The 21283-nt window shown below is 40.9% G+C and overlaps 2 protein-coding genes across 17 annotated transcripts in view; one reads left to right on the top strand and one right to left on the bottom strand.

The window, feature by feature from the left end:
- Positions 1 to 1689: 1689 nt before the first annotated feature.
- On the bottom strand, positions 1690 to 10432 carry IKBIP (IKBKB interacting protein). 5 transcript variants are annotated; one of them, XM_056340240.1, is made up of 4 exons: positions 10166 to 10375; positions 8387 to 8613; positions 6639 to 6756; positions 1690 to 2737 (listed from the first exon to the last, which is right to left on the bottom strand). In XM_056340240.1, exons 2-4 carry the CDS (start codon positions 8578 to 8580, stop codon positions 2033 to 2035), a joined length of 1017 nt encoding a protein of 338 aa, XP_056196215.1. In that variant the 5' UTR covers positions 8581 to 8613; positions 10166 to 10375; the 3' UTR covers positions 1690 to 2032. The 5 variants fall into 5 exon arrangements, with proteins under 5 accessions (XP_056196215.1, XP_056196211.1, XP_056196212.1 ...); XM_056340236.1 differs by lacking the exon at positions 1690 to 2737 and adding an exon at positions 3238 to 5750 and having other exon boundaries at positions 10166 to 10432; XM_056340237.1 differs by lacking the exons at positions 1690 to 2737; positions 10166 to 10375 and adding exons at positions 3238 to 5750; positions 9910 to 10107.
- A 51-nt stretch (positions 10433 to 10483) lies between these two features.
- The window catches only part of APAF1 (apoptotic peptidase activating factor 1), a 41248-nt gene continuing 30448 nt past the window's right edge, over positions 10484 to 21283 (top strand). For 5 of the 12 annotated variants that reach the window (XR_008822069.1, XR_008822067.1, XR_008822068.1 and 2 more), the window contains exons 1-5: positions 10484 to 10622; positions 12457 to 12598; positions 12878 to 13067; positions 14331 to 14528; positions 18501 to 18684. Coding sequence is in view for 6 of the 12 variants with exons in the window: in XM_056340223.1 (XP_056196198.1) it covers positions 12461 to 12598; positions 12878 to 13067; positions 14331 to 14528; positions 18501 to 18684 (710 nt within the window). In the remaining 6 variants the exon portion in view is untranslated. Of the gene's footprint in view, positions 10623 to 10771; positions 10886 to 12456; positions 12599 to 12877; positions 13068 to 14330; positions 14529 to 18500; positions 18685 to 19311; positions 19353 to 21283 lie in introns of those variants that run through there. The other 7 variants (XR_008822066.1, XR_008822070.1, XR_008822071.1 and 4 more) reach the window with 4 other exon arrangements.

Raw genomic sequence — 21283 nt, 5'->3', positions numbered from 1 at the left:
ACTTGTGTAGATAGTGCTTTACTGGTTCTCCAGTTCTGCCTCCAGATTTTTTTTTTTACTGGCTACCGACCACAAATGATTCATTCATAAAAGTGAAAAAAAAAAAAAAAAATTACTGTAGCCCATGAGATGCAATTAATCCACTGGTAGCCGTTAACTGCATCAACTGGGCCATAGTGAGAGACATAGGGTCGGTTTCTAACACCGCCGTATCAGTGTTTGGGTAGCCATGTCTGTTGCACCAAGTGCTCTCCTTCACAGGGCTAACATGAGGTTGCACACAAAAAACCCCACACCCCAGGACTGGTGAGTTAGTGAGTATCAGGTTTAATATACAAATGAGATATATGTATTATGTAACACCCAAACTCTTAACGGGGTATGTAAGTGGGCGTGTGTTTGTATATATATATATATATATACACTCAGGTATGATACACAACACATGCTTTAGTATGGCTGATAGTTCTGGATATTCTTTAATTTTTCTGTCTCCTTCAAATGCAATTTGGTTATTTTCAGGGCTTGCTTAAGTGTGAAAGAGCAAAGGGACACTGGCTGGTAAGTAGTGTCTCTGGATGCTTTCCAGGAAAACTTGTCTTTTGGCAGGTTTATTCTAGCTGTCTGTCAGATGGACTAGAAAAGGGTAAAAGAAAATTGAGAGGTAGGAATGGACGTATACCAAAAAGAGGAAAACCTGATGAAACAAAAGCATTTGAGGTTGACTGGGGGCGATGAAGCGAGCAAGGTATGGAAAACCAGCAACCTGAAGCAGGCCAAAAGGCAGAGCGCTGAATGACGATGAGAATAGTGAGGGAGAGGAATAGTTGTATCTTCCATACAATAAGAGTCTAGTAGCTGCAGCATGTTCAGGTATGACCAACTCAACAACTGAGAAGTTGTAAAGGCTTTACTGTGTTCTTAGACTTCTTTATATAGTTTCATTTATAGGGGTTTTCTGTATTGCTGTATCTCTAATTATTTTTAATAGCGATTTTTATTCCTTTTTAATGTACTTTCCTCCCTTTTCCCTCTACTAAACTCATTCCCAATATTTTGTTACTTCAGTGTGCTGCATTTCCACATGTCTTAAACTCTTGCTCTTTGCCACAGAAATACTGCCAGTGGCTCATATCAGTCTAACCTTTTTGGACATAAGTAGCTTCTCTTTGTTAATTCTGCTGCTCGCTCTAGTATTCTACAGACTAAGAAACCAGTTAGGATTCCTGAACAGATACCGTGACACTGGGAGAAAGCCATCAGTAGGGTTTAGTAGGTCTTTCAAAGCATTGTCCCCATATAGAGTTCTGTGTTTCAAAGACGTAACAGTGGTGCATGCTAATTACGATTTAAAATTACAAAACTTCACATAAAACCTTATAAAAATTATTCCATCTAAATGTGTGACAAACTTTTTGCAAGGCATCAGCAATGTTTCTGGGCACTGCTTGCTTCACTGCATTTACCTCAAAATACTGCTTATTTAAAAACAAAAAGGAAAGTGCTATAGTGTACAAAAATCACAGAGTGAATATATTGAGACATATTAAATGGCTACTGCAGTTTTACTAACCCTTGCTTAACTATCTGGAAACAATTTTATTCCTTTGGTGCAGGAAACGAAAGCTGAAGATCTGTCAGTCTTGGGTCCTGCTTTCTTCATGAAAGCAAGCTCTAAAAGTAAGAACATTTTATGCTTTAACATTGTTTTATTGTACAAAAAAGCAATTTATTAAATACAGCACCTGTCATCCTTCAGAAAGACAAATACATGCACAGACACATGGGTTTTGCGCACATTTGTAGCTTGTCCCTTGAAATCAGTATGACTTTTTCTGTCCTTCTCAAAAGAGGAAAAACCTCGTTAAGTTTTCATGTGCTTCTAAAAGAAGCCTTTAAATATTGTCTGGTTTAGTACTGCATATGATGGAGTTAATACTCCTCAAACACTACTATTCCTTAGGCAGTGGCATTTCACAGTGTTAAATTCATGTCTGAAATCTTGGTTATTTCATCTTTCATATCTTTGATCTCAGTTTGAACTTGTTAAATTGGCCAGTTTCTCATTCAGTAAAGCAATCTCCTTCTCCCGTCTTAATACATCCTCCACTAATCTTCCTATTCTCAGTGTTAGGTCATTTATTAATGGCTCCAAGGTGACAAAATCCTTTTTAATTTTGTACATCTTGGGTTTTAAGTCATTTGCAAATGTAACAGTCTTTAGAACTTTTGCTCTGTCACCTTCAAGATTCAAAAGTCTATCTGAATGCTTGTTGAAATCACTCCTTAACTCTGATAATGATGTCTTAATTTGCTCGATTTTTCTTGCGTTACTGGATGCCAAGTTTTGTAGTTTTGTGCTTCGATCGATGCTACTGGTAAGCAGGTCACCTATATTTTTTACTGTTGCCTTTTCACCTTTTTCTACTTTATCTTCTAGTGTTTGCAAAGAATCTGTCAGTGCAGTCATTTCTGAGACCAGGCCTGAAATGCGCCTTATGTCAGTTTTTACTGTCACAATCGTCAAGGTTATGTTTTTTGCTACAGAAGCTGCATTCTGTTCAACACTTGAAACTGCATGAAAAAGGGTTGTTAAATTGTTTTGCAGTTCTTCTTGTTTTTTAATTATGCTGCTACACCATGTTTTCATTGTATAAATATCTTCTTGCAGATGTTTAATGTGAGAAATTATTTGAAGATCTTCCAGCTGTTCCATTAAGTTCCAAGTCTTTTCACACTAGAGGGATACAAATAAAAATATTTGACAAGATTTCTAGCTTAACAACTTGCATCAAAAGAAGGGAAAATACCTGAGTGATACTATCTTCTGCAGTCCCAAATACATCAGTGTAGAACTTTGAGACCAAAATATCCACCAAACAGGCAAGCTGAAACATATTCTGAGGCTATAATTAGTTTCATACTAATCATTTTCTTGACACTAGTAGTAAAAAATTCACCAAAGACACAAGTATTTTTAACTTTTTGATTGGTGTTGGTCAGTCCTCACTAGCACAGAGCTGTCTGCTTAAGAACAAAATACCAACATTTAGGTTGTAGAAAGTTGTGCTGGTTTCTTAGTTAATGCCCTCTAAGGATCAGCATTTCCTGTTCAACCTAGTGTATATTCAGTTTTCAATAGGGTTGAGGTTGATGAAAGATTTGAAATTGGGGAGCATACTACTAGTAACTTAGCCACCCTTCCCCAAAAATGTACAGAGTAGAAACACACTGGAATACACTTGTGGAAAGTATTTTAAAAAAATTTCCATACAGAATAGTATTTTTTAATGCAACATTGAATTATTTATTCCATACCTGTTCTGGAAGAGCAGTCTATTTTGAATTAGATCATGCACCAGGTCAGGGCAGCCCACTACAATATATTTTTATTGAATATGACTGTAAACATACAAATCTATACAGAAGGAATAAATATATGAAACTGGTAGACTTTGTAACACTGAGAAATATAATAGTCTCTTGAATGGACCGTTTCATGAAGGTTTCATGAGAGTTCAAGATAAATGAATATACAAAACCAGAATAAATTAACTTTATCAGGCTTAGGTTTTAAGTGTTGTGTGTTCATAGTGTCTACTAAGCAATCTCCTTTATTAACTTCAGAAATAGGAAATCAACAAGACATAAGTCTGTTGACACAACTTTATGGTGGTCCTGATATCCAGTTTCAATGAACAGCTATCAGGCCTATGGGGTATCTATTTAGTTCCATGGGTGAATTAGATAGTCCCTGCCCCAAGCAGATAACTCCGTGGCTTTCATTAACTTGCTTTTGCAGCTCTTGGTTCACCCAGCTTTGGGAAACAATGCCAGTCAATGTCAGTGACACTTAAGTTCTGGGTTTGGTTCCCCCCCCCCTTTGAAATGCAAAGCAATACCATACCTGTCATGTAATGCCTAACAGAGAACACTCTATAGAAGAAAAGGTTAAAATTGTTTCTAACAGCACCAAAACAAGCAAACAAAGCCACAAAAAAAAGAAAAATATCCCCAAACTAATACAGTGACTGATCATGCTGAACTTGCAAATTACGTGATGGAAGAAGAATCTAACAAGAATATCTGTTAATATCAGGCTATATGTAGTCTGACGCATTCAATGGCAGAACAAGAACTATGCCAGTGATTTTAAGAAGTTTGAAAAAGCCAGAAATAAGGTCTAAGCAGGCTATCTGCATGGGGTCAAAGAAGTAAAAGGTAATACCAGCTGCTATGTAATCCCCTGCTTATAAATACCAGTACAAGACAAGGTTCTTGGTAAGGGGTACTTTACTAGTGTTCTCTGTAACGCTGTTGTACCTAAGCTTCAGATGTTAGAAATGTACTTGGTGCTTTCCTGCACATAATAAAATACATAAATCCCAGTAACAACTCTTGACCTTGAGCCATGTGTGTACCATAAGCACAAAAACATTATGGTATATAATGCATTAAAAGCAAGGCAAATCTACATCTACCTAGCAATACAAACGGAATTCTTCACTGAGCTACAAGTCCATGGAATATAATACACTAAGTAACAATATAAAAAACTAAGTAGTGAAAATTAAATATAAATTGTAATCTGATGTCTCCAGTTTTGACTTTTTTCCCCCTTAAATCTAAATACTTCGCTTCAAATTCCTTTTTAATAAAAATGAACTGTTAATAAATAAGCTGAAAATAATCCTAGATTTAAGAAAATAACTCCTCCTTCAATGCAGTATTTCTTGCTCTCTAGCCTCTTTATTTTAAGTCTGCCTTTCAGTCTGATCCAATGCTTGTTCAAATAAATTAATGACAGTATTTCAGGCATCCTTCACATGTGTTAGAGTCACATTATTTATAATAAAAGTGCTCTTTCAACAATGAAAGAGCATGTAGAAAGAGATGTAGAACAATTTCTACATCCAAATTCACTTATCCCCGTTCTGGTCATTTCCTAAGTTACAGCTTTCTAAATTTGTTTCTTTTGATTTTGAAGATACTATTATGTCGTGCACTGCTTCGTCTAAAACCACTATTTCATTTTGCATTTTCATTATGCTGCTGTTGTACTGTATGCCTTCAAGAACCTTTTGCATCACCATTGTATCAGAAACAGTTTTCAGCATATTATTTTCCACAGTATATAGCTGTGTTGCCAAGTCCTCTATCTTTTTCTCCTTACTTAGCAATTCACTTGATAATCTAAGAATAGAGTGAATAGCATTTTCAATTGTTGGCAAATGGGTCTTACACTCCTCAACTTTAGGTTCATAGTTTGCAAGTTTGTGATTCAGGTCTGTGTCCTTGGCTACCAGACTAGTCTGTTCTTCTTCTAGCTTTTCAACTGCCTTTGCATGCAAGTCCAACTTTTGTTCAACTCTAGAGAATTCATCATCTTCTTGCCTTTTTAGTGTTTTAATATTTCTGGCTGTACTGTCTTCCAAATCTCTTACTCTTTCTGAAAGGGATTTAACTCTTTGGTCAACTTCATTAATTTGGGAAGTAACTTCTGTATGTATGAACTTTGCTTCAGATTTTAAATCGCTAGTGTTTGTGTTCATTTCATCCAAGCTTCTTCTCCAGGAATTTGTAACATTTTTTAACTTCTCATTAATGTTCTGCATCTTTATAGAGAGAGTCTGTTCATTGTTCTGAATGTCATTTATGATGTTATGAAGAGAAGACACTTCCTGCTCAAACTCAGTCATCACAAAGATGGATGAGGCAGCTTCTTGTAGGATACTTTCAGAAGACTCAAGCTGCATTTATAACACAAAACAATGTCCATGTCTACTTAACGAAACAAAACCATTTGCATTTATTTAACAGACATTAAAGTCCCTTAGAAATCACTTTACTTGTTACAAAGCTCCTATAGGAGTTGTTTTCATATTTCATCTTTAAGATACTGTTGATAAACCTAGCATGAAAAAGTCACGGAAAAAGGTATGTTTGTTTTTGAATTTCTATAGAATACATGCTATTTTATTTGCTGTCAACTCCTTATTTTTCATGGTGGTTTTGTTTGTTTTTTTAATATATCACACTATGTAAATCCTATGCAACATCTTGCAATCTGAAGTGCAGTATATAAATACCCAAATTAAATCATGTATAAATGATATCATTGAGATCAGTGCTCCAACATCACTGGCATAAGCCATGCTATTCTCTCATCATTATCTGTAAGATATAAGGGACAATTTGGCAGCCAGGCCCAAGTTTTTTACTTGATAATGTCACACAGTTAAGAATAAAATAGCAATCAATAAATATTACTATTACTTCCTTATGTCTTCATATTATTTGAACAGTTCTACTATGTAAAAACACCTGTAAATTTTCCTCAAATCAATGTATATTAGAATTAGACACAGAACTGTACTGGCAGAATGAAGTATGTACATAAAATAAGCTTTTGGAAATAGTTTAGCATCTAAAAATAACACAGATAGAACCACTATATTCACACACTTGAAGAATGGTATGGATTGATATGAAATATTCACCAAAGGCCTATTCACACACAAGTAGAACACATTATGAAAACTTATTTTAAAAATCAGTTCAATTTAACTAAATGACAACAAAGTAAAACAGCAGCAAATGTTCACCAGAGACTATCCAATTAAGATGTTAATAATTACCTTTTCAGAAATTAAGTTAACTTTGTTTTCCACATCCAGGAATTTTACAGCTTCTTGCTGTAAGAACTTGTACTTTTTTTCCATATCAGCAAATTGACCTGACTGCTGAAATAGGAACCTGCAAATTGCAAGTAAATAAATAGTAAATGTAACTACATAATTAGCATATATTAAGGGTTCTAGGACCTGATTCACGTCAATCTGTTACTGCAGGGATTTATGTTCACAGGATTTGTTAGATCAATATGAGGGGGAAAAAATGTTGGGATTTAATGAAGTTGATTTGTCTTCATACTTGAGTCACCTTCCAACAGAGGCAGAAAAATAAGGAAATGTCCATAGATGTACTTCTTTTTTACATTGTACACCACTCAAAAAGGAAAAATGTCTGATAAGACTGCTGATGTGGGGAGGCCATTACACGCTTATAATGCATTGCCTCACAATATATTTTATTGATAAAGTATTATTTAACTGGTGGGGAAAAAAAACCCCAAAATAATTTGGACTTTCTTGCAAAGCATCACAAAATCATGCATAAAACCCTTTGGATTTAGAAAGGCTGGTTATCTCTGACACTGTTTAATTGTAACCATCCAGCAACCTTTGGTGAATTGTGGCAAAGTTTGCGTAGTTACTATTACAACAATGCTAGCTTTAACAGACAGTAGAGGTCTCAGTCCTGTACTTTACATACATTCTAGATTCATTTACTATGAACCTGGGAGGTTTCTGAACTGTAAGCACTTTGTCCAGTTAAAAAGGAAATGACACAACCAAGCAAAACCGCTTGAATTTTGCTGGATGTTTATTAATCCCAAAACAAGGTTTATTGTAGGCTGTGCACGGGTCCTCTCAGTAAGAACAATTTTATTGAGAACAACAGAGTTTAAAATACTTGTGCTTTCTTAAATTGACATTTATTAGTATATTGAATAGCAATTAGAAGTTTCAAAAGATCTACAATATTCTATACAGACTAAGTTAGGCAATAAAAACTGAAATGCTTGCTAGAGATAAATGCAAAACAGATATACATAAAACAGAGTGCAGAAGCATTGCTAATGATTTTGTTCTGTTATGTTGTTCTGCTTCTCAAAGACTTAGATAGTGAAATCTAGGTGATGTAAAAATAAGAACAAACTCTACCTTTGTTTTCAGATAGATCTCTAGAGTGTAATTATCTGGACCAATTTCTTGCACTAGAGCTCCGAGAATTTCATCGTATCGTTTCTGCATGAAGCTCAGTTTCTGAAGGAATTAAGGTCCTGATGCTGCTAAGATACTGTAAAACATCTTTCACAAAAGGTATCTGACCTTTACTTGAAGACTCCACCTGATGAACAATTTACCACACTGCTGAGCAAATTATTTACAGAAAAGCTTCACTGCCACTGTTGAATTATTTATTACCTGCCAAATAAGCCTTGTTATCCTTTATTGTCAGATTAAGTTGCTCTTCACAGTTAGATGTGGTCTCCAAAGCAGGTATTTACAATTCATGAGCAAGGCACCTTTTAAACTTTCAACATGACAGAACAGATCGAGCTTCTGTAATCCCTCACTGTATACCCATGTTTCCACACTTGTGAATACTGCTATTCTTTTCTTGATCCTTCTAGCTTTAACAGTTTTCTATAGTCACTTAACCCACTGTATTCAAAGGTAACTAATCATATTGCCAGTGATTGAATACAGTATAGAATATTTAAAAAAATAATTAAAGTGCACTTTAGAGGGTTACCTACCAGGTCAGCATCAGGCAAACAGCAAGAGAAATTATGCTTAAGCTTGTCCGCGAGTCCATCCAAAAGGAGCTCCGATTATTGCTGGTCCTGGGACTTGCCAGCTTCCCACAATTACTGTGTTTCTCAGCCTTCTGTGAACCTTCATTGGTCTTGGACAAAGAAACACCTTTTTTCCTTTGCTTAACTTCAGACATTTTGTGTTTTTAAAAAGCAGAAGCAAGAGTATGCTAGGAAAAAAAACAAGACCAAAAAAGGACCGCTTACTTACAAACATCATCAAATATAACCTTTTGCCCATTTTGCTACACAAATACACCCCCAAAAATGTTTCCTTCAGTGTTTACTATGTAGTTTTCCAGTTACGTGAACTTTTGTAAAGTATAATACTTTCATAAGACTTTGTGAATTTTTTTCTGTACTATAGAGCACTGCTTTCATATTGTCTCAAACTGAACCGACACTTCAAACTTTAGCTAATTTCACCTTTCCAGAAATCCTTCATTGGTTGTACAATAAGCCATTTTGAAGATATATTTGAAATCACAGGGACTAAAAGCATGGTATTTCTTTTTATAGCTGATTACTGTCACAATTTCATCAGCAATTTCACTATTCTGTTTTTTTTTTTTAATTACCTACTCCACATTAAAGAAGAAAATTAATTTTTTCATTTTTTAAAAATGGAACTGCAAATCAAGCTTTAATTTAGAAACAGTTCTGTTGCAATGATTTCATGTAATCTGTAAAGCCATAGACATCAGTTAACACAAAGCCATTACCAGAAAAAATACTAAGAATAATGAAATAATGTGTCTAGATAAAGGTGTAATTTCCTCTTTACTAAACCCAAGGTCCAAATAGATTCAGGCAATATGAATCCCCAGTTCTGAACAGTACAAAAGCTCATACTCTAACCATCCAAGTGGAAGTAAGAGTGGTATTTTCAAGCCTAAAATCTTTCCACCATATTGCTCAAAATAGACTGGATCCCTGGTGGATTTGGTTTAGCACTATTTGAGACAAAAAATCCTCTGCTTCTTTCGGCAGTGTTGCCACGTAGGCAAATGTCTAAGTATTTAAGTATTAGAGATATTTACACAGTCACCTACATTATTTAAAACCTAGTTTGTCAGAGAAACACGAAGCTTAGCGCTGTCTGGAAGTCACAGTACCAGAAACCACACTCCGAGGTTGAAGTACGTAGGATAAAAAACCCCTTCTTGTTCTCAAAAAAATTTTTAAAATTAGCAAAAATGGTATTTTGTAACTTAAAACAGCTTTGGGAGGCAGAGTACGTATCATCTAGTTAAAATTATAAAACAAGAGAGCGAGATGAATAGTAGTCAGGGAAAGCGTTTAATAGAGGAACAGCAACTCGACTTGAACAGAGCAGCTTCGGAGAGCAGCTTCGGAGAGCAGCCCCCCCCCCCCCCCCCCCGCCGGACCCCCTCACCGCAGCCCCCCCCCATACCCTGCCGGACCCCCTTACCGCAGCCCCCCCATACCCTGCCGGACCCCCTCACCGCGGCCGCCGCCTCAGCCCTGTCCGCGCTCGGCCCGGGGGACCGAAAGTGACCGTCTGCTCCTCCCCTCCAGGGCACTGCCGCGTCCCCTGCGCCCTCCGGGCTCCTAGGAACCCCCCCAGCCCAGGAGCCCCTCGCCCACCCTCGGCGCAGGCCTGCGGGGCACCGCCCGGCCGCGGCGCCACTCCCCTTCCCACCGCTCCCGCCCTTCTCCCTCCCTCGCAGCCGGGCACCCCCGCCGGCGAGCCCTCCCTACCCTCGGCGCTGCCTCCGGCCTCGACTGCCAGGCGGGGAGGACCAGCCTGCCCCGCCGCTGCCGCGTCCGCCCGCCCCGGGGCCCCGCCTCCGGCCCGGGCCAGCGCTGCTCCCTCGCCCGCTGCGGCCGCGGCCGCTCCCCCCGCCCGCGAGGCGCCACGTCAGGCGCGCGCCCGCTGAGGCAGTGGAGCGGCTGCGGTCGGCACTGCCGGGCCCGCGGCTCTGCGCCGGCGCGGGGACGCCGGGCTTTGTTCCGCGCGGGGCTGGCCGGGGCCGAGCTGCCGCCGGGGAGGCCAGCGGGGCGGGGTGGGGCGGGGCGGGCCGGCTCCCACCCCCGGGCCCCGAGGCAGGAAGCGCTGGCAGCGCGCTGCCTGCTCCGTGCGGGGTGGCGGCTCCTCCTCGGGGCCGGGCGAGAACTTGTTGCCGGCGGCTCCCGACGGCCCCGCGCTGCCCGCCGGGTGAGCAGGGAGAGGGAAGCGGGTGGGACGGACTGGGAAGGGCCCAGCCTGGGCGGTTTGGCCGCGGCGCCCCTGGGGCTGACTTCAGCCCGCGGCTCCGGCGGTGGCGGCCTGGCCCCCTGCCTCGGGGGGAACCGGCCGGGGCCGGGCCGAGCCCGGGCGTGGGGGTTGGTGGCGGGCGGCTCCTCTGAGCGCTCCGGTTTCTGTTTCGTTCTCCCTGCGGCTGGTCGCGGCGGCTCCGGCGAGGCGCGCCCAGGTGTGAGGTAACCCTTTGTGCTGTGTGCTGGCGGGGCGGGGGCGCTTTCCTTTTGTATTTGCTTCGCGTGCGGATCGATTTATTTTTTTTTTTTAAACCTGGACATTTTTTCGGCTGACGTCCCCTTTCCGAACCGGTGCGGTGGGGTAAAAGGTAGGTAGGGTGGCAGACTTCCCTAACCGCCTGAGTGTCAGTGGAAATACGAAATTCGGTGAGTGCGGCGGAAGAGGCGCTCGGCGCGGCCCCCGCCCCCGCCGTGTCCCGCGCGCCCCCGGCCGCCGCGGGGGGAGGGGGGAGCGCTCCCGCGCGCCGCTGCGGAGCCGCTCCCGGAGGGGCGCGCGGTCCCCGTCGGAGCCTTCGGTCCTTGCGCCGGAGTGCGACCGGAGAGAGCGCTTTGATCGTTTGGGGCTGTCGGGGGCAGCAGAGGGGTATGGAAAACGTGTATGCAGCAGGCAGGAGTTTTCACCTTCTGCCCTTCTGCAGTTGGTTTCATGACCGAGGGAGAACGCGGGTTGGTGGTCGTGTGTCGGACACGAGGAGGCATAGCTCGGCTGTTGGCGTTCCGGGGGGCTCCAGCTTCCCTCACGAGAGGAGATCCGAGCGTGCTTGTATGGAGGCCTGAACTTGGAGGCAACATCGAGTTCTCGAGCCGTTTGGTGCACGGGGGTTTTATTTTCTGTTGTATTTCTGCCCAGTGCTGTCAGCCGTGAGATCGGTTCACGTTCTCATTCTGTTGTCCCAATCGTGTGATCCAAGGACTTAAAAAATTTGAGCGATGTAGTTAGTGGGTGGGGTGAAGACCTTTTCATAGAGACGTTTACCAAGTTCCTAGTACATGAGAAGCTTGTGCAGTGATTCTTTAGTTCTGCAAGTGTTCATAAACATAAAATCATAGAAATGTGGAAAAGGACTACTTGGTTTTTTCTTTTCCAGAATTAGCAGTACATACCTGCTTTTTTAATGAAAACTTCATGTAGTGAGCACAAAAGTTTTAATATGAGTCTAATTAATTGTTAAAGATTGAAATTCTTTTTATACCTGCTTCATATGCCTCCAGGTGGAGCAATCCAAGAAATACTGTAGTCAGATTAATTATAATAATGCCTAGCTGGATGGTTTTATTAAATGTAATAGTATGTGGCATCTAAACAATATCTCAAGAATACTCTTCATATTCACTTGTGGAATGCTTGTGGCCTGTTACAACTTTACGATCAATATGCCTTTTTTTTACTCTGCTGAAAAGGCATATTAGATTTCCCTAGTGTTTTCTTGATGCTGCTGTACTGTCCAGCCAAGCTAGACTACTGAATCATAAATGGTATAACTAAATTAATTTAACGGTCTCTTTCTCAAGAGAGGAAGTGAAAAAACCTTACATTTTTTATCTTTCTACAGTTTATAGTGTGAGCTTGCCTGAAGAATCACTGTGTTTTCCATTAATTCACACTAATGCAGCTGCTCTGTTACTTTTTCTGACTAAAACTAAGATTCATAAGCTATTTTAAAACTTTTTTCCTTGTAAGTTATGTTCTGGTTCTGACTTTACTCCCCCCCCCTTTTCTTTTCACACTGAAGAAATATGGATGCCAAGAGTAAAAAATATTTACTTATGAATCGCCAAGCATTGGAAAAAGACATCAAGACTTCTTATATTATGGATCATATGATTTCTGATGAAGTACTAACATTACAGGAGGAGGAGAGAGTGAAACAACAGGTAGAATTGTCTCTGTTATTTATCTTCCTAGTCTACTTGCATATTTTTTCATCGTTTTTAAAAGTAGTAATTTCTGTATATCTCATTCCTGGATTCAGCAAATTCTTAAGTGAATGATTAGCATGCAGTTTTTATTGCACTTCATAAGGTTGAGATAAGGGCTTGGTCAAGTTGAAGGCTGTTTCTGTAACTGTAAACAGTCTAATTGACAGAGTGATAATTAGATGCTTTCTAAAGGTCTCAGTTTTGTATAACATACCTTTTAATATTTTTTTCTAGAGTACACAGAAGGAGCGAGCAGCTATGCTAATAAACATTATTCTTACAAAAGATAATAATTCATATAGATCCTTTTATAATGCACTACTTCATGAAGGGTACAGAGATCTCGCTGCGCTTCTTCAGGATGGCATCCCTGCTGTCTCTTCTGGTAACAGGAAGAGTTCAATGGATGGAATGACTTCACACGGTCAGTGTAAATACAGAAATCCCTGTGCCTGAAAGAAAAGACAAGTTGCCTTTTTTATTTCCAAGTGACTATCTGTAATACCTGTTCCAATGAAAAAGGAATACTGGTGTATTCACTTGTTTTGGTAGTGTAGTAGTCGGTATTCCTGTATTTCATATATTTATTATGGCAGGAGAGTTACAACAGTTACAAGTTTTGTAGGTCATCTTTAAAAATGTTCATAAGTAATGTTTGTTTTAAAAGATGGGAAACCTGAGGCTCTCACAGTTTTCTCTAAATTGTAACATTTTTGTTGTACGTGAAAGACTTAGTTGTATATATTAAAGAAGTTGAATCTAACATAAAGAGTTGTAGCCTCCAAAATTCTGACGTTTATCTTGAAGAGTAATCTGTAATCTCCCAGACTACATTCCAATAGCTGATAAAATCAGGTTGCTTAATTCTCTTCACCAGAGCTTTCAGTTACGCTACATAAGATCCTTTTACCTACATTGTCATCAGTATCATCTTTGAGTGACATTAAATAAATGGGTGTTTTCTAATGGGAAGAACCTTCTAACTGCATATGACTGACTGCCATATTTACTGGCACTCTGTGTTTTAAGAAGTGTCATAGGCATGTGGAATTTGCAAAATTTCAAAATTCAAATTTCAAAGTTATCAATATAATACAGCTGCTTTGTGGCCAGCAGTGGACAGGTAAAGTGCACGTTTCCTTTCCTGCTGTGTTTTACCTGCCCTATTGCAAGTCATGCCATCTTAGTTCAAATCAAAGGAAGTCTTGCTTAAACCACAATACTGTGCTGTAACTACAAAGTAACTACAAAGTAAAAGCCTTACACAGCATGCTTTTCTCTTCTTTTTCTGCTGCATCCATGGGGTGATAACTTCTGGCTGAGAAAGTGACTTGATTGTTGCGTATAGTAATGTTGAGCTGTGTTTGCCGTAGTTTCTACTCGAGCTGTTAATTATCTTCTCACTTTTAGGGACTGATGTAACTAGCTTGCCTCCTATGTGGTTCTTAATTGGAACAGTATTGTATGTGGGAGGCTAGTTACCTGTTAAGTAATTTATTTCTAAAAAGCAATATTTTTTCACTGTTTGGTGGTGTGAGTCTAGTACTTTTTAGAGCAGTTGTGCAGGACATGAGGTCGGGGGGAGCCCACTAGTTATTTGGGGTGGGGACTTGTTTGGTTTATTTTGATGAGGCATCACATTTAGAAATGACTACTTTTTTTGTGTGTTTCTTGGTTTTAACTTTAGTTAAGACAGTTCTCTGCGAAGGAGGTGTACCACAGAGACCAGTTGTGTTTGTCACTCGGCCAGAACTGGTAGATGCTATTAAACAGAAACTGTGCTGCTTGGGAAGTGATCCAGGATGGGTCACGGTTTATGGAATGGCAGGCTGTGGGAAGACAGTTCTAACAGCAGAAGCTTTAAGGGATCATCAACTCTTGGAAGGTACTTTTAGAAAAACATCTGTATTTTAATAAAAATTACTACAGGTATATGCATATTGGACATACATGGTAAAGTGTCTTATGTCATCTTGAAAGTAATTTGGGATTTAGGTTTATAAATTTCATAGTTGCCTCTGAAATACTTACTTGTGACTTACAGTTTATCATAACCATTGAATGCTCTAGGACCACTAAGTATTTTATTAATTTATGGAAAAAGATTGTGAATAGCTTTTCACCTTGGAATCTGCTTTGGTTTATGAGAGGAGGTGCATCCTTAATTAACTTGAAGTTATTTTGCACTAACAGAAAAAAAATCATATCTAGTTTATATTCCTTTTGGGCGTTGCTTGTTAAGTCCTCAGACTCTTCTCCTTGCTATGTGAGTTTAAAAAATCTTGCTTTAACTTTTGCGTGTATTTTAATGATGGCAGGCATTTGTGGAGTGATTACACTAGTATCCACTAGCTTAAAGCAGGTCATGTGCTAGCGAGGTCCTTCAGTGTGCCATCTCACTGGAGGTAGGGAATGGAGATCTATGTGGCAGCAAAGACACAAGGGTTATTGATATGTTAGAAACCACAGAAGCCTGAGAATGGTCACGTAGGATTTAGGGCTTCTCCTCGCGAAAGGTGGTGGGGTCAACAGCCCAAATGAAGCACACCTACAGCAATGCATGGAGCACGGGCAATAAACAGGAGCAGCTGGAAGCCATTGCACAGCCCGCAACAATGACACAAGTGTGAAACATAGTTGCCATCATGGAAGCATGGTGGGATGACTTGCACAAGTGCGTGCTGCAATGGATGGCTCTAAACTCTTCAGAAGGGATAGGCAAGGAAGGAGAGGCGGTGGATTAGCCCTGTACGTTAGGGACTGTGCTATGATTGTCTAGAGCTTAATGAGGGTGATGATAGGGTTGAGTATTTATGGGTAAGAATCAGAGCGAAGGCCAACAAGGCTGATATCATGGTGGCAGTCTGTTACAGACCGCCCAACCAGGATGAAGAGGCAGATGAAATATTCTATAAGCAGCTGGGAGAGACCTTGTTCTCATGGGGGGGGGGGGTGTCTTCAATTTAGCAGATGTCTCTGGAAATACAGTGCAGCAGAGAGGAAACAGTCTGTGAGGTTCCTGGAGTGTGTGGAAGGTAACTTCCTGGCACAGCTGGTGAGGGAGCCAGCGGGGGAAGGTACCCCACTGGGCCTGTTTGTGAACAGAGAAGGACTTGTGGGTGGTGTGATGGCTGGAGGCCATCTTGGGCATAGTGATCACAAAATTGATAGAGGTTTTGATTCTCGGAGAAGTGAGGAGGGGGAGGCAGCAGAAATGCTGGGTTGGACTTTGGGAGGGCAGAGCCTGGCCTGTTCAGGAGACTGGTTGAGAGAGTCCCTTGGGAGGCAGTCCTGAAGGGCAAAGGAGCTCAGGAAGGCCAGGCAATCTTTAAGAAGGAAATCTTACAGGTGTAGGAGCAGGCCATCCCCATGTGCCAAAAGACAAGCCAGTGGGGAAGAGGGTCGGCCTGGCTGAACGGAGAGCTTTGGCTGGAACTCCATAAAACCAGGAGAGTTTATGACCTTTGGAAGAAGGGGCAGGCAACTCTGGAGGACTATAAGGAAGTTGTGAGGTTATGCAGGGAGAAAATTCGAAGGGCCAAAGCCCAACTAGAACTTAACCTGGCTACTGCTGTAAAAGACAATTAAAAATGTTTGTATAAATACATTAGCAACAGAAAGAGGAGGAGGAGGAAACGTACTGACACAGGATGAGGAAAAGGCTGAGGAACTTAATGCCACCTTTACCAGTAAGACCAGTTGTTCTCTGGTTACCCAGCCCCCTGCGGTGGAAGATGGGGGCAAGGAGCAGAATGAAGCCCCCATAATCCAATGGGAAATGGATTAGACACACCACTTAGACACACACACAAGTCTATGGGGCCAGATGGGATCCACCCAAGGGTACCAAGGGAGCTGGCAGAAGTGCTCACTGAGCCATTTTCAACCATTTATCAGCAGTCTGGCTAATCTGGGAGGTCCCAATTGACTGGAAGTTAGCAAATGTGATGCCCGTCTACCAGGAGGGCCTGAAGGAGGATCTGGGGAACTACAGGCCTATCAGTCTGACCTCAGTGCTGGGAGTTATGGAGCAGATGATCCTGAATACCATCACGTGGCACGTGCAGGACAATCAGGTGATCAGTCAGCATGGGTTTATGAAAGGCAGGTCCTGCTTGACTAACTGATCTCCTTCTGTGACAAGGTGACCTGCTTAGTGGATGAGGGAAAGGCTGTGGATGTTGTCTACCTAGACTTTAATAAAGCTTTTGACACCATTTCCCACAACATTCTCCCGGAGAAACTGGCTGCTCATGGCCTGGACAAGTGTACTCTTTGCTGGGTCAAAAACTGGCTGGACAGCTGAGCCCAGAGAGTGGTGGTAAGTGGAGTTCCATCCAGCTGGTGGCCCATCACAGGTGGTGTTCCTCAGGGCTCTCATAAACATACTCGGTTTAGTGTCTTTATTAATGATCTGGATGAGGAGATTGAGTGCACCCTCAGTAAGTTTGCAGACTACAGCAAGTTGGAGGTGGGATGTTGATCTGCTTGAGGGTAGGAAGGCCCTACAGAGGGATCTGGACTGGATCTGGGCCGAGGTCAGTTGTAAGAGGGTCAGCAAGAAGTGCCGTGTCCTGCACTTGGGTCACAACAAGCCCATGCCGTGATACAGTCTTGGGAAGAGTGACTGGAAAGCTGCCTGGCAGAAAAGGACCTGGGTGTGCTGGTCGGCAGCCGGCTGAACGTGAGCCAGCAGTGTGCCCAGGTGGCCAAGAAGGCCAACAATATCTTGACTTGTATCAGATCAGAAGCAGTGTGGCCAGCAGGACAAGGGAAGGGATCGTCCCCCTGCACGTGGCACTGGTGAGGCCGCATCTCAAATCCAGTGTTCAGTTTTGGGCCCCTCACTGCAAGAAGGACACTGAGGTGCTGGAGCGTGTCCAGAGATGGGCAACGGAGCTGGGGAAGGGTCTAGAGAGCAAGGCCTTCAATGGGCAGCTGAGGGAAACAGGAGAAAAAGGGGCTGAGGGGAGACCTTAGAGCTCTCACCCACCTGAAAGGAGGTTATAGTGAGGTGGGTGTTAGTCTCATTTCTCAAGTAACAAGCAATAGGATAAGAGGAAATGGCCTCAGGTTGTACCGCAGGAGGTTTAGATTGAACACTGGGAAAAATTTCCTCACTGAAAGTGCTGTCAAGCATTGGAACAGGCTGCTCAGGGAAGTGGTTGAGTCATCATCCCTGGAAATACTTAAAAGATGTGTGGATGTGGCACTTAGGGACATGGTTTAGGAGTGGACTTGGCAGTGCCAGGTTAATGGTTGGACTCGATGATCTTAAACGTCTTTTCCAACCTAAACGATTCTAAGATAAATGAAACCATTTAATGATTATTATTTTTTTCCTCCTGCATAGGACACTTGATGGAGAAAGCAGGACTTGGACATTAGAAAATGTGATCTAGAGATAGTGACTACAGCATTCTCTGCTACAGCTGACTTTTCTAGATGCCTTCTTGTTCACTGATTTGGGATAATTTTCACATCCTAAACTCTGAACTCTTACAGTAGTGCAAAGTTGAAAAAGTAAATGCTAAGTCAGACTAGCAAGAAGATGGATGCAGAAGGGGTTGGTGAGGGACAGGTAGGAAGGCATGTAGGGAGGAGGGATGACAGCGTCAGTGGCAGTGCGAATTCTTCATTGGAACTTGCCCTACAGAGCCTGTTCCTTTAAAAATAAAAAAGTAGTGATCTTCTAGAACCATCCTTCGGTGTTAATGGTACAGTTGCAAGGCTGGCTTGCAACAGACTTTACAGTTTTATATTTTAATTGAAATTGAGTTACTGATTGCTGTCGTAAACTGCTAGTTGATTTCTGATTTTAAATGTATGGCATGATTAATATTGCTTTTTTTGTTAGATTACTTTCCAGGAGGAGTTCACTGGATCTCTGTTGGAAAACAGGACAAAGCAGGGCTCCTAATAAAACTTCAGAATCTCTGTAGTAGATTAGAGCATGACTCTACCCTCTCACAAAGGCCACCACTTAACATTGAGGAGGCTAAAGATCGTCTTCGTTTGCTGATGCTACGTAAATATTCCAGGTAATGTCAGTAAAATGGAACACTGTTTTTTTTAACTGATAAAACTTTGCCAACTAACTTCGGTCTAATCATTGTGGTGTCTGTGTTGTGGTTACATGTGTCTGTGGCATGTAGTTTGTGGTTTGTTGTTTGTATGGTTTTTTTTTGTAAACCTGCTTCCTAACTCTTTCACTTCTTGCTTCCTCTTTTTTCTGTTTTACTGTAGATAATTATGAAGTGTTGTTCAAGGTGAAGCTAACAATACTTTTAGAATTTTCTAAATTTTCTAAATTTAGAATTTTCTAAATTACTGACTTGCTGATAAAAGTATAAGTAGGTCCAGATAAGCGTACAAAACCTGAAGGATAAATTGATGTTAGAGGCAGATGTGTAACACATGTAGTGTAAGTCTGTTCCTGTTTAGATGTATTTTTTTAATGGAGTAACTTAAGGGACACATTGTAGTCTTGTCCTGGATATGTATATATTTCGTAGGCTAATAAGGCTTCTGTTAGTGAAATATGTTAACCAGCTGTGCTGGAGTCACATTTGCTTGAAAAAATACGAGTTGTTTAATAATGGAAGTTGGGAACAAACAGTTGGAAATAAGAATTGCTCTAACTTTCAATGTTCTCTTCATGTACATAGAACGCTTCGCTGATGTGTAAGGATCATACAGCAGTAAAAGGGTGTGTATCACTGCAGAAAATTTTTTTTCTTTCCGGAACAGGCGATATCATTTTAAAGGATTTGGTCTAGATTTATCAAAATGAAAGCATGTTTTCATGATATGATCAATAATTGGTTGCCAAGAAACCAGTTGCTTTCAAACTTCAGGAGAAGTGACTTGATTTAATCAAGCAGTGTCTCAGTCACTGCACAACTTCTTTCATCTTTGAGCAATAGCTGTAGTTATTAGTTGAGGATTTCATTACTCTCTGGGAAGATCTGTACTAAACTAAACAAGCCTGCATGTGAGTGAAATGTATCAGGAATAATATTCCAACGTTATTATCTTTATAGATGACATAGAGTAGAAGAATACTGGCATTTTTGTACAAGAAAAAAAATATTCTCAGGAGGAAAAGATTTGAAAAACGCTGCCAGGTCTTCCACAAGAAATTTTTTAATTTTTGTGGAAGTCTTATATGAAAAGTGCAAACAAGACACTTTAAACTGAAAGTACAGGTTTCCCTGAAGTATGTTAATTGGTTGTCTCCATTGATACAATTCTTGTTATTTTTTATTCATTAACAAACAAAACAAATCTCTTCAATACAGAAAAATTTGGATGTTCAATTTATGCAAAACATCACAGTTCCTTCTGAGTGGAGAACTGTGTTACTTTCTTTTAGGGTGTATGTGTCGCTATGGCAATGAGCTGTTGCAGAAGTTGGCAGCTACTCTACAGTCAAGTAACATGACAACCTAACATGGTTGATACACTATGCTGTGCTATATTGTTTGTACTGCACAAAGTGACTCATTTAAGAGGTACTTTCTGTGTTTTGTCAAAAGAGCATCTGTATTCTGTGGAAACTGAGGGGAAAAGAGAAAATTACAGCTTTGGAAACAGTTAGGCACTTGGTTTTATTGGAGGGCATTTCAATGCAGCTGTGGCAGCGTATTCCTTATAGACTGCCAGCTATCTCATGTAGGATGCTATTCACCTGGGAATGTTCATTAATGTGTTTCAAGATAAAGTAACAGATGTTAGGAGTATTGCAGAGAATGATTGTACCTCAAGTGCAGGGATTGCAGGGACAAGAACTGATTATAAAACTTTTCTCATAGTGTTCATCTTAGTCCCGTTTGCTCTTTCCCTTCTCCTCTATCCTAAACCCTTTGAGCTTATTGCCAAAATTGCTGTAAAGGTAGGAACTGTAGGAATCATATCCTTGAAAATTGTGTAAGTTCATGAAAATTGTCAGTTGGATAAAGAAAAGAAATCCAAGTAGGTGCCTTCAGTGGTGAAAAGGGGTATACAGAATTAATTGAAGGGAGACATTTTGTTGTCTTGCTAACTGTGCAGCATGGACACGTGAGCTGGGAACATGCTACACAGCCTGTGCTGCATCCTGCCGCTAGGTATATGTGAGAATGTCATAAAAACAAACTGAAAGTCTTGATGATGATGGGTTATCTCAGAAATCATAGTGAGCATGGGAGGAGGTAAAGGGGAACGTACTAGGGAGTGAGGTGTGTAGGGTGCAAGTGTATTGAAAACAAAGCTTCACAAGATCTGCAGCTTGTGGGGGAGCTTGCTGTGCACTGAACTTCTCTTTGGTGACAGAAAGTCACTTCATCTATTTCTGGATTCAAATAGTCAACCCACTATATCTCTTGGGAATAAAGTATTAGTCAAAGGATTCAAACTGTGAATCCAGTACGTTTCTTGTGATTAAAATATTAGTTGAATGGAAACTTTCTGAGCAAAATAGCATTATTTATTTCGTTGGAATTAAGAAATTGAAACTATGGTATTCTTTAAAGAAATATTTCAGAATTAAGTCTCCTGTGATTGTTTTCAGAGTGTTTTGGGTTTATTGTTTTTGTTTAATTTTTTTAATAATTCTAATTAGAGCTTAAAATCTGTGTGTGTGGTTGAGGAAGAAAGTCA

This window comes from Falco biarmicus, chromosome 5 (assembly GCF_023638135.1).
Source record: "Falco biarmicus isolate bFalBia1 chromosome 5, bFalBia1.pri, whole genome shotgun sequence".
Lineage (NCBI taxonomy): Eukaryota > Metazoa > Chordata > Aves > Falconiformes > Falconidae > Falco > Falco biarmicus.
The sequence above is the reverse complement of the archived record's forward strand: the minus strand, read 5'-3'. Positions and strand labels throughout refer to the sequence as shown.